This window comes from Sus scrofa, chromosome 9 (assembly GCF_054392235.1).
Source record: "Sus scrofa isolate SSC_HxYL_T2T_F1_AM1 chromosome 9, Sscrofa_HxYL_maternal_Yorkshire_Landrace_v2.0, whole genome shotgun sequence".
Classification (NCBI taxonomy): domain Eukaryota; kingdom Metazoa; phylum Chordata; class Mammalia; order Artiodactyla; family Suidae; genus Sus; species Sus scrofa.
Window position 1 is genome coordinate 88,007,758 of NC_139391.1, and position 12,604 is coordinate 88,020,361.

At 35.2% G+C, this 12,604-nt stretch overlaps 1 protein-coding gene across 8 annotated transcripts in view; it reads right to left on the reverse strand.

Moving 5' to 3' along the window:
• ETV1 (ETS variant transcription factor 1) overlaps positions 1-12,604 on the reverse strand; it is a 96,413-nt gene that overhangs the window by 18,953 nt on the left and 64,856 nt on the right. For all 8 annotated transcript variants that reach the window (XM_084977152.1, XM_013979739.3, XM_084977153.1 and 5 more), the window contains one exon: positions 639-707. In XM_084977152.1, the coding sequence (XP_084833278.1) occupies positions 639-707 (69 nt within the window). The remainder of the gene's footprint in view (positions 1-638; positions 708-12,604) is intronic.

Consider the following 12,604-nt stretch of genomic DNA (forward strand, 5'->3'; position numbering starts at 1 on the left):
AAGATATACAGTATTTATTTCAGGACCATGCACAGAATTCCAAAAATACTTTAAAGGGGAGTCTTTCCAGATAAAATCATTTTTATTCATCACTATTGTATCCATTAGAATAAAACTTTCCCTCTATGGTTACCATAATGCATCCACAACAAAAACTCCTTCTATAGGCCTCTCATGTGAAAGTCTATTCTTAACAATTCCTTGTTCCAATATGTAAAATCCAGGATATTTACAGATGAGTTCATTTAAATCTACCATGTTTTATTTCAAAAGAATGACTTAGGTCTCTAAAGCAAAACTGAAAATTCCTCAAAGATCTATTTCAGTAGAGAACAGTAAGGTGAGTGATCTATAAAGCACATGTTCTTTTTTAAAAGGATGTGGTTGTTGGCAAAAAAAGGGACACAGAAATCCACTTTTCAGCTGTTTATGTGCACAGGACTCATGTTAACAACCCAAATACAAGACATCATGACCTGAAAAGTCTTCCTTTTACTTGAAAAAAAAACTTTGAAAATACTGGTTTAGTAGACCTAAGGGATTTTTTTCATATAGTATAGTGATTATGTGACAGCATTTTTAGGCTGTCTGATTATGTTGACAGGTATTTACAAGAATCTCAGTGATGGAAAACTTAACTTCTGTTCTGCTGGGATGAGCCAGGAAGCCTTCTTGCCTCATATAAATGGAGTGGCAGCTAGGCACTTCTGAAAGAGAAAACAACAGTGGTCAAAGAGAAGCATGGGCTGAAAATGTGCTGTTATCAGAGAAGAGAATGAGGAATGGAGAGTAACAGAAACTGACACAGGTGTCCTGAGGGAACTTTTCAACACATAGTTATCATAGTCGGCAGGGGCCACGTAAGAAATGTGTGGATGAAAAGCATATCATGGTAAACACTGAGTCTCATGAACAAGCATGTGAATTCAAAGGTTTACCCACACCATCCTTACTAAAAGAAAAGTTGGCTCCACCAGCAGCCCCACATAAATGTAATTATATCCGCAAAACAGTGTCATGAGTCAAAAGATGTCTCAGGACATTTTTGGAATAAATTTGTATATCCAATGGCATCCAAACCAAAGATCAATAAAAGGCTCATTCAGAGTTTATTTAATGAACACTGGATAAAAATGATTATAAAGACACAAAATTGTTATCTCTCTTAAAATGACTCCGGCCTATTAAGGTGACTGCTATTTTTTTCCTTCTGATAAAAACATGACTTGGTTTTTCGTTTTGTTAAGCATGCAAGTCCTATTCAAAGGCAGTGAGGCTATAAAAGAGAAATTCAACAATCTTACAGCAAACAGCGTTGTTACCCTAAGAACAAGGCATTGCCTATGTGACCAAGTTAACTCATCCCTGAGAAAATAAGCTTGGTTAATGGTTAAACTTGAGTCACAGTGATGGCTGTGCTATCTAATGTGTTTAGCAGCTTAGATATGGGGGAAAGCAAAGAAATCTAGATTAGGAGACAGAAGATTAAAATCCAAGTCCTCATTTACTACTAATAAAGCTACATGACTTTAGATAAGCCCATTTTGTGTCTAAATTTATAAGAAATAAAGGGCTGGGTCAGAGCTTATCTAAGTCTATTATAGTCCCAAGTTCTTTGATTCTGAATATAGATGTTTACTCACATAACCAGAGGTCAACTCGTGGTGAAAACAGTGAAGTTTCAACCTCAAGGCCCTCCACTTACAAAAGTCCATTTTCTTTTTCTTGTAGAAGTTTCCCCAAATTTTATGTTTTAGGTATCAAAAACCTAGACCCAACCCTGTATATGATATATTAATATATTAATATATACAGGTTCAATACGAGTGTATAAACATGTGATTAAGGTGATTCTATCTTCTGTATTACTAAAGTTTTTAAAAGAACACATACAAAAATAACTATAAAATAATATCACAATTGTGCTATTTAATACAAGAGTACATCCTTCTTTCCACCACTTGCAGTAAGCATGTGACTTCTGAACAAGTAGTAATACTTAAATGAATTGGAATTCAAAGGGTATTATCTCTTTTTAACTATCCACCTGTAGACTTTCATGCTATAAGAGATTATGAGCACTCTTTAGCTTAAAAGTCATTCCTTCTTGGTCTGGAAACTTCCATTTTTAAAGTCCATCTGATTTTCTAAAAATTTGCCTAGTGAAGAATGTCAACCAAAATATGAGATGTTATTTCACAGAAAAACATCTATCTTACATGATTTTAGTCAAAAGTATCTTAATGTCAATCCTAATCACAACAACATTGAAAAATATGTAGGAATCAAGAGCTTGCAAACTGAAAACAGTGTAAAACTCTTTATCAAGTATTTTATTATGTAATGCTCTCTCTACATTTTATGTAGTATACAATTCTGACCCAACAAAAGGTAAGGTTAAACCTTGTTTTCTGACTTCAGTGCTTATAATAGGGCTGCAGCAGAGTTGATCTTCTGGGTTACCAAATAATTAGCAATCCGTTTTTTCCCAACTTCTTAACCAGTGGTACTTCAAATGAATTTTTAATGTTATTTTGATCTATAGCCAAGGCATAAGTTCTCTCATGCAGCTGAGCCTGAAAGAGAGAGTGGTAATGACTCTGCCATCAGTTCAGCAGCTGCTTAGAGGCAAGCATTTTGTTGTACTGATGTTGACACCCTGCCACAAAATACTTTTACTGACTGCTGCCCAGCTGGAGTGTGGCTGTAAAAACAGCTGGCTGGCTCTGGAAGCAGCTAGAGGAAACGTATAGGTTAAATTCTATTATATATAAGTGTGACTAAATGAAGTCTTTCCTCCCAAGAGAGTAGGAAAAAAAGGAAACGCAAGCATTTCTGAGAAACCCGCTACTCAAAGTGGAAGGAACAGCTTATAAAAGTACTCTAACCTAATACAAAATAAGCTTAATCCTGGAAGGCTAGACATTTGACATCAAAGATAAGATTCCATGGATAATTTCACTAATACTCAGATGTTTAATGAATTGGCTTATTTTACATTTTTTTGTTGTACTTTAATTCTTCATCATTTCTACTTATTAATCTATGATACTTAAAGATACTTTTTTAAAATTCACAGTAAATTAATGATATGTAAGAAGAAGTCTTAAAGCCAGAACCTCCACTATATTCCAAAGACCCGATTTATGGTCTAAGTTCCTAGGAAAAAAATCCACTAAACAGCAATTTAGGGGAAAAAGTGCATATGTGAGGATATATTTGTATTTATGCCAGCTCTTAATGCTATTTATTACACCCTAGAGTAAATAAAATTAACATCTAGTTCTTGAAATTGAGGCACTTGGCTAACATTGTTTAAATCCAGTCTATCTTTAAAATCAGTGTCCTTTACACAGATCAGAGAAGCCTGAAAAAATATGGCTAAGAGGAGTTTATTCCCCTAAAGTAACTAAAGTCATGTTATCCTAAAGTGATATCAGTTAATTTATGACTATCAGAGTGGGTCAGACTCTAATCAAATTGCAGAAACATTTCCAAAGTGATTATTCAATCAAATGACTAACATGGTTAATTAGGAGCCATAAACATTGCTCTGAAGTTCATCAAAGTAATGACTTGCCCAGAAAAATTACTGCTAATTAAATTGCCTGCTGCTTTCATTTCTACCTTATCTAATAAAAAAATCCAACCAATGAAGTTTGGCATTACATTTTAACTTTTGCTAAACGCTCAACTCAGAGCCAAACTAGCTAAGTAAGAGGCAACATCAAAGGCAAATCAATGTTTTGTGGCAGAGAATGGAGGTATTCCATATGTATTCACTTACGTTTATTTATGAAATAAAACTGACATAATTCAGCAACAATAATAAGCTGAAGTTTAACCTATGCATAAATGTTAGGATGACAGCCTATTTACACTGTCCTAATATGGGTCCATAGGTTATAATCTTAGGATCATTAGGACAGCACAGTCATTACCAAGTGCACCATGTCATCTGGTTTTGAATCATCATTCAAGACTTTGAATCTCAGTTCTGATATTTTGTGGGAGGATGACATTTTATTAGTTAACATCTCTAATTCTCAACCTCCACATCCGTGAAATGGTAATAATACTGATTTCCTTCAAAGGGTTGTTAGAAGACCATAAGGGGTGAGCCAGGCAGCATTTTGCCCAGTATCAGCAAACAGTGAGAATTTGATCTAAAGTGCTTATTATTAACAACAGAATCTATTTTTAAGTGAACCTCACAAGTATTTAAACTGCATGAACCACAGCACTTAAAACTAGAAAAATTACTTATCAAAATTATTTTTCTACCCTTAATTTGTATCTATTGAAATGGTTAACACTACTTATTAGCATAATTATTCAGTTATATTCTTCACAAATCTATTACCTATTATATTTAAAATATATTGATTTTAAAATTCACTATACATTTATGATTTTCAAGGTTTAAGCAAGAAGCTCCATTATCTTTTCAAAATATTTGGAGGTCCCTCTTTTGAGCTTCTCTTTACAGCACTACCCCCTGATATTTGGTACTAGATGACCATAGTTTAAAAAGTTTTAAATTTAATCCGTAAATTTAATTATGTAAATTTAATTTAGGATAAAGGATTTTTTTTTAATTTTAAAACCTATGGATCAAAGAGTTCTACAAGTGACATTAAGTATGGGGCAAAATCAGCCTGCAGAAACTAAACTGCCTATAATTTGTCACAGACGAGTTTATGGTGATGAAAGCTGATCCAATATACTGCAAAAATTCAAAGCAGCAAAGCACTGCTGTCATTTTAATGCACTAGTCACTGTAGGGGAAGTTAAGTGTAAACTAACACTCTCTCAAACTACCTGATTTGATTAGTCTTCACCTTTGGCAACACTTCGAATTTCCTCTAAATTAAGATGTGCTGGTATGAAGCCTAAAAATTGGTTTTTCTGTTTTTTGACTTGCATTTTAAATCTGTGCTGTGAAATAATATACTGATTTGGTAAGGTTTACCAAAGGTCTGACTATAAAGTGCAGTTTTGGATTTGCTAGGCAGTTCTCTGATTTGCATATGTGCCACCCTGAAGTACAGAATGAAGGTTCCTCTTCAGGGCATGGTTTGCCTAAAGTCTGTAGGAGCTACAACAGGCCAGAGCAGAGAGAAACTATTTGCCACCATTGTATGAGACACCCCTACAATTTGCTGAAACTGTCATCAAATAGAGTACAAACTTGGAAATACTTCAGATTATAAACTCTAAACAAGGGAGAAAAACACCTTGCTTTCATTTGAGACCTCTAGTTAAATTCCTATAGAAATAATCAGTGTGGTAATTAAGCATTCAAATCTCTGAGAGTAAACGAGAAATCGCAGTAAAAAAGAGAAATCACAGTAAAAGACCTGTAAGTTCAATCTTGTATTTTAATGTGATTGTGCTTTCATGTGAGTGTGCAATGCAAAGATGGATTGACTACACACCTGACTAACTCCCTGAGGAGGTGGTGTAACAAAATCAAGTCCACTTATATGCTGATACAAAGCTTGGCACATTAAAAGTTCAAGGCTAAGGAGTTCCTGCTGTGGCACAGTGGCTTAAGAAGCTGACTGCAGCGGCTGGGGTTGCTGCATGGGTGCAGGTCCAATCTCCAGCCCAGTTCAGTGGGTTAAAAGATTCAGCACTGCCACAGCTTGCAGCTGAGGCTCAGAATCAATCCCAACCTCCATACGCCCATTAAAAAAAGGCCAAGGCTAAAATATGTGTGTGGACATACATCTGAAATTCACAGGTAATTGGTGAAAAGTGTGTGTGTGTATATATTTCAATGTATACATGGGAGTTACAGCTAGTTTTTCAAAAACATTTATGTAATATCTAAAGAAATACTGAGCTGTACCAAGAACTAATGACATCAATCCCACTGAAGAAAAATGAGCGTTATGACAAATGTTGCCTCTAAGTTTTATCTGTCTTTTTTTTTTTTTTTTTTTTTGGTCTTTTGTTGTTGTTGTTGCTATTTCTTGGGCCGCTCCCGCAGCACATGGAGGCTCCCAGGCTAGGGGTTGAATCGGAGCTGTAGCCACCGGCCTACACCAGAGCCACAGCAACGCTGGATCCGAGCCGTGTCTGCAACCTACACCACAGCTCACGGCAACGCCGGATCGTTAACCCACTGAGCAAGGGCAGGGACCGAACCTGCAACCTCATGGTTCCTAGTCGGATTCGTTAACCACTGCGCCACGACGGGAACTCCAGTTTTATCTGTCTTAACGCTTAATTTTTTTTTCTTCTCATTTCCTGGCAAACTCACAGTTTAGTCCAAAGGTTTTCCTATGTGCATAAACAACACAAGCTGCATGGAGACATATTTAAATGCAAACGTATTCACATACATACTAGGGTAGCATCTTTTTGCTCTGCATTTCCACTTGCCACATGAATAGATTTCATGGAGCTAGTCAAGAAAACTATATTTTAGGGGTGCCTGTCAGTAGTAATGAACCCAACTAGTATCCATGAGGATTCGTTCAATCCCTGGCCCTGCTTGGTGGGTTAACGATATGGTAATGCCGTGAGCTATGGTTTAGGTTGCAGATGCTGCTCGGATCCTATATTGCTGTCTGTGGCATAGGCCAGCAGCTGCAAGTCCAATCTGACCCCTAGCCTGGGAATTTCCATGTGACATGGGCGCGGCCCTTAAAAACAAAACAAAACAAAACAAAAAAAACAAAAAAAAAACCTATATTTTATAAAGTTTTCTGAAAAGAATGCTACTGCGAGGATTTTTTTTTTTTTAATAATCTTTCTATTACAGAACAAACCTAAAAGTAATTCAACATAAGGCTCAGTATTAGTATGTCTGAATTTACTGGAGGAAGAAAGCAAGTGTGAAGGCAAAAGACTCGGATTTAATAAGACCTATTCATCATCAGTCAAAAAAGCTCTAGGTGAATATAACATCTCAGTGAACCTCATATGAAGAAGGCAGAAAAGCTGCAAGTGGCTGAAATCTTAAGAGAGCAATGGCTTTAGTATTACCTCATTCACACTTAGATGGGAGCTTTCTCCTTAGGATTTTTATTAAACTGTGAATACAAATAATGTAAAATCTGCAGAGATATTTCTTCTACCACAGCTCAGATGTACTGAACTACTGTTGACAGACTTTGAGGACATAAAGAGAACTACGTTAGTTTTTGTATGCCTAGAATAGTGTTTGCAAAACTCTAAAGAAAAAAAAGGCACGCAGTTATCTGCATTCACATGCTTTCAAAACTTAAAAGCTACGTAACCTGAAACAACAGTATGGAATTTTACCTAAGAAGCCAGAAACTTCTCTTGTAAGCATCTGGGTTTTGGGGGAACAGTATTCTACACAAATAACAACCACATTTAAACAGGGTTAGCTTATTAGGATCTAGTCGGCTCACAATTTTACAAGCCTGTGGAGGTTTTATTAAGTTTGAGTACAAAATAAAGTTGAAATGATCGGAAACATAAGCTCAAATGTAACTTTGATTATTTATTAGATATTATTGTACTCCAACAATTAACAGAAGTTTAAAAGAAAATATGAGAAAAGATGCCATTAGTTGCCAAAACAGGCCGCAAAAAAATTCTGAAGTGAGATAAGTTTTAATGATGAGCTTTAGTGCTAAATTGCTCCCTTTCTGTAACCTACGTGATTTGAAACAAACACATCATGAATCACTTTGCCCTCTCACTTTCATTTCTCCTTGGATCACCAAAATATTCAGATGATTTATTCTACTTGCTTTGAACATGAATAATATTAGTAACAAGTTCAGTATGACTGTTTCACTATGTCAGAAACAGCGTAAGAGTATAGTATCTTTGTTTCATTATGTCAGAAACAGTGTAATAGTACAGTATCTTTGTTGGCCATGCATAATGATTGCTTTAACCTAAGAATATCTTACTTTGTCCTAGCCTTTAGGATCAAAGTGTATTTGTAAATATTAGAAATAATAGTGGCATTTTATTCAAGGAGTAGCAAGAGTCTTTGAGGAAACTTCTAGAAATTAACATAAAATCATACCAACAGAAATCCTTATTATAATTACCTGGAACCCTAATATTTTATTAGTAATTTTACAGTCATATTTAATTCTTATAAAAACATGAAAGATATAGGGGTTTATTTATCGCTTTCTATGAATGAGGAAACAGGATAAAAGAGGTAATAAAACACACTTCAAATGACACTAATAGTAAGTAGGTATCAGGTCCAGGATTCAGTATAATGTTTCCAGTGTCCTACAAAGTGGGTGGTTTTATTTTTTAATGCTAAAAATAACAAAAACATGTGGATGGAAACAGTGCACTGTGAGGGCCCAAACACTGAAAAGAAGGGTGAGCAGAATGAAATGTCCAAAGATACTTTTCTAAATGTAAGAGAAGAGTAAATAAATCACAATGACACATGCATATCATTCTTTCAGTTTTGCCTTGTTTTGTTTTTTACATGTTATCTATGAATAGCTATCCTTGTAAAATTTTTCATGATTGTATGACAAACAATTCATAGAAAATCTACACACACGATAAAAACAATAATCATCTATTTAATCTGACAGAAATTCCTGGAATGGGTTTCAATTAAGTTATGCATATTTTAGGTAAAAATATTTTATGAAATAAAAAACTCCCATTCCTCTAAACTATTAAGTCACTTAAGTAGAGACAGCCATTAAATGAAAAAAAAATTTTCTATAGTGACATTGTAAACTGTAAAATATATCTTCAAATATACACTTTTAAAAAATAAATATTATTTTCTCTTTCTTGTTCACATTTATGAAACACAGATACACAGGGGAAAATATCCAAATGTGCATCCTTAAACTGTCTCATTTAATTGCAAATCTTAGTTGCATATACGAAAATAGTTGTATGTTCATTTCATCCATTTGCAATGAGTAGTTCTGGGCCTAAGCATCCTGGGTGTTTTCTTTAAAAAGAAACTAAAAATCCCACCCTAAAAAAGCACGGTTACCCTTCCTATTCTAATTCCCTTCTTTCATGCTAGTACAACTCACAAGCAGATTATCCCTCCCTCCCCCCTTTCCTGCCTGTAAAATCCAAGTTAGACAAACACTGTGTGGCTGAAATGACATATTTGAATGGAATTCAGACCACCAGTTCCTGTTTATGTTTCTGATTTGAGAATGTTGTCTTCTCATTCACTATACATTAGGAACACTGCAAGGCCATAAATAGTGTCAGGTTACATGCAGGCAAGGACCAATAAGCATTAATCACTACTTCCAGTCAACTGGCAAAAGCAGCAGCTGATGGAACACTACACCCTTCAGCTCTGTATAAATGGACATTCCAGAGAGTAAGAGTGCGTGTGTGTTTGTGTGCGCATGTGCACGCGCACGCGTGTGCATCTCTGTCCTTTCAGTCTCCATTTTATGAATGAAACTCCAGGCTCTACAGAGTCCATTCATGGAAGAGAAATGCTTACAGGGCTCTGCCCCTCGGGATCAATCAGTCATGGGTAAAACTGATATGATTGGTTTAAGACAGCTTTCAGCCTTCCATTACTGACTTAAAATGCAGTCCCTGTCCGTTTGACCTGTGTTAATGCATAAAGAGTAAATCCAGACCGTAGTCTCAATTCTCAAATCAAATCACTAGACAATGCCGCTTACTGTAACTGTAGATTTAGAGTATATTTAAGTATTTCTTAGAAAAAATGATCTAGTACACCAAAGTACTGTTTTGGGAGATTTGCTATTTTAACTCAGAACTGAATAAAGAAAACTCATAGGAGATCCATTAAGCAACAAAAAGCAAAGTCAAATTGTGAGGCCAATCCATGACCTCTATTATAATAACAAAATCAATTAAGAAGACATCCCTGTCACTTTCCACAATTGAAACACCTAAAAATCAGAGATTAAGCGATCTAGTAGTCCACAAATCACTGGCTGAGGAAAAGAAAATTATCTTTGGATGTTAGAGAAATAGATAAGATGTTAACATTTTCTAAAAGATCAATAAATAGCTCATTCCTTTAAATCCCCAAGTGATTCTCCACTTGAAATTCTTGGAGCGATAGTTTTAAAGTTAAGAGGGAAAAAATGAGCTGCCATGTTTCAAGAAAAAAATGTAACCATAAGCAAATGATGTTTAGTAATGGAGTAGGGCCAAGGCTTGGCCTTTGGGAGTGTTAAATATCAGGTACAAAAAGCCAAAGTTCATGAAACTATAATCATCACTGCGTTGGAAATTACTAAAGATGGTAATGCTTAAAAATATCTGGAGTTTTTAGCAGGGAAAATGCTATTTATGAGCGCTTAGAGGAATGATTTGTAGAGTCCATCCAATACCAAACACCGTTAAAATATATAATGGGTTTTATCAGCCATCTGTAACTTGGTCCTTGACTCCAGAGGGAAGAAAATACTTCTCTCTTCCAGTGAACTGAAGCCACACTGGGTTTTGCTGAATCAACAACCCTTGAATATATCTCTAAACAATTTGTCATGGGATCTTTACTATGCCTATAGAAGAAGGAATGAGAGGAAACGGGGAAAATGCATGGTCTTTGGTTTTAAACATATGTAGGATTGTCTGTCTGTGGCCTTAAGACAATTTAATATTTACCTTCTAATTTCTAAGATCTGGCAAATAAAATGGTAGGGAATAAATAAAGATACCACCATATTTAACTCTAAACTAAAATTGAAGTACTTGACATAGCCAGGCGGGGAGAGGATAAAGAATCCTATAATCTGCCATCCAAAGAAAATATGGAATTGAGCAGACCACTGAAGCATCCATGTACAATTATTAATTCCTAAATAACATTCTTTTTTCAAGGCTTTAAAAAATTCAGTATTCTTTTAATAATTGTTTTTTAAGATGATTCAAAGACATGTAAGTAAAATTGATAAAGTAAAGCTGAGTATTTCTAAATGTTATATTCATATTTTTAAAAATTAAAGTTATAATTATCAATCATGGGGCCTTCTATTTTATTTTTGGTGGGGTGTTTTTTGTCTTTTTTGTCTCTATCTTAGGGCTGCATCCTCAGCATATGGAGGTTCCCAGGCTATGGGTTTAATCAGAGCTGTAGCTGCTAGCCTCTGCCGCAGCCATGGCCAAGTCAGATCCAAGCCTTGTCTGTGACCTACACCACAGCTCACAGCAACGCCGGATCCGTAACCCACTGAGCAAGACCAGGGATGGAACCCACAACCTCATGGCTCCTAGTCGGATTCGTTTCCACTGCGCATGACAAGAAATCCTTCTCTTTAGGAAATGATGAAGCAAGTTTAGTCTGGGCCTGGAAGTTGAAAATAAGTATCAGCAGCCCCTACTCTCAGCTCCAACCAACTTTAATTAGCATTTTTTTCAACAGTTTCCTTTTGTAATGCTTTCATTCCTTGAACTTCTAGAATAATAATTTTGGTTGTTTGCTTACATATAACTCAGCTATTCGGAAAGTATGTAAGAATATTTATTATAAAATATACATGAGGTCAATTTCTCTTATATTTTCTCCTCTTGTAAATAATGTCATTAAAAAATAATATACTCTGATGACAGAATTTCTGATATTATTACAGCAATAGTAGTAACAATCATAATAGTAACAGTTTAGATATTAACAACTGAGTAAATTTAGCCTGAATTTTGCTTTTTTGTTTTTTTAATCTTGTGCAAGTTGAGCCAGGTGTTTGAGGCCCTGACAAATCATCTCCAAACACAGAAAGCACTAGTTATTCATCTTTTCATGTGGCTGCAAAATATAACTGTTTTTCTTGCTTTATTATCCACCAATTGCATCCTATAGCTTTCACTTTAAATGCATATTATAAATTCTGCAAAGGGAGTCCCAAGCAATGCTTACTAAGAGCAGCAGTAGGAATTACTTCACCGCTTTCTCTACTCTTTAAGATAAGTACCCACCAACACAGCAAAACACAGAAAAGATTTACAACATAAAAAATCTTCTCTTGCCATTTCAGAAACCCAAGAGTGTTTAACTCTTATGACTAAGGCCAGCTTGGGCTTCTGTGTATACCAGATAAGTGTGTCAGATCCAACAGGTGAAAGTCAAACGTATTCCTATCTTTAAAATACTTAACATGAGGTTGGTATTTATTCTGCAGTTACTTCATCATTTCTCTGCTTACACAGAATTTTTCTACATGTGAAGGATAGATAATTATTCTCTAAATTTAAAGGTCTGTCTACTGGCTTTCATCAAACTCCCAAGGTGATGATGAAGTATATATGGAGACTTGGAAAAGGTTGCTTGGATCAAAAAGGAATGGATTTAAAAATGGAAGTTCAAAAAGGCCCATGTGTTGTGTGTGCCTGAACAATTGTTCACTATTAAATATGTTGTAAATATAAAAAAAGAGAGAGAGAAAAAGACCTATTTTATTTTTCCAAACGTGCTTACATTTCTTTATATCTCTTTTATATATTGCAGTCCTTTATAAGCTTTCTGCTGAAAAATGGATTTGGCTGACAAATTTTAAAAATATTTCTTCTAGTTAATTTTAAGCCATCAAGTTATCAAGGATTTTAACAAAGAAAGAAAAGAAGGCTCAGATAAATTCAAGGTGCATATAATCAAAGAATTTTAGAGCTAGAAAGGCCACTG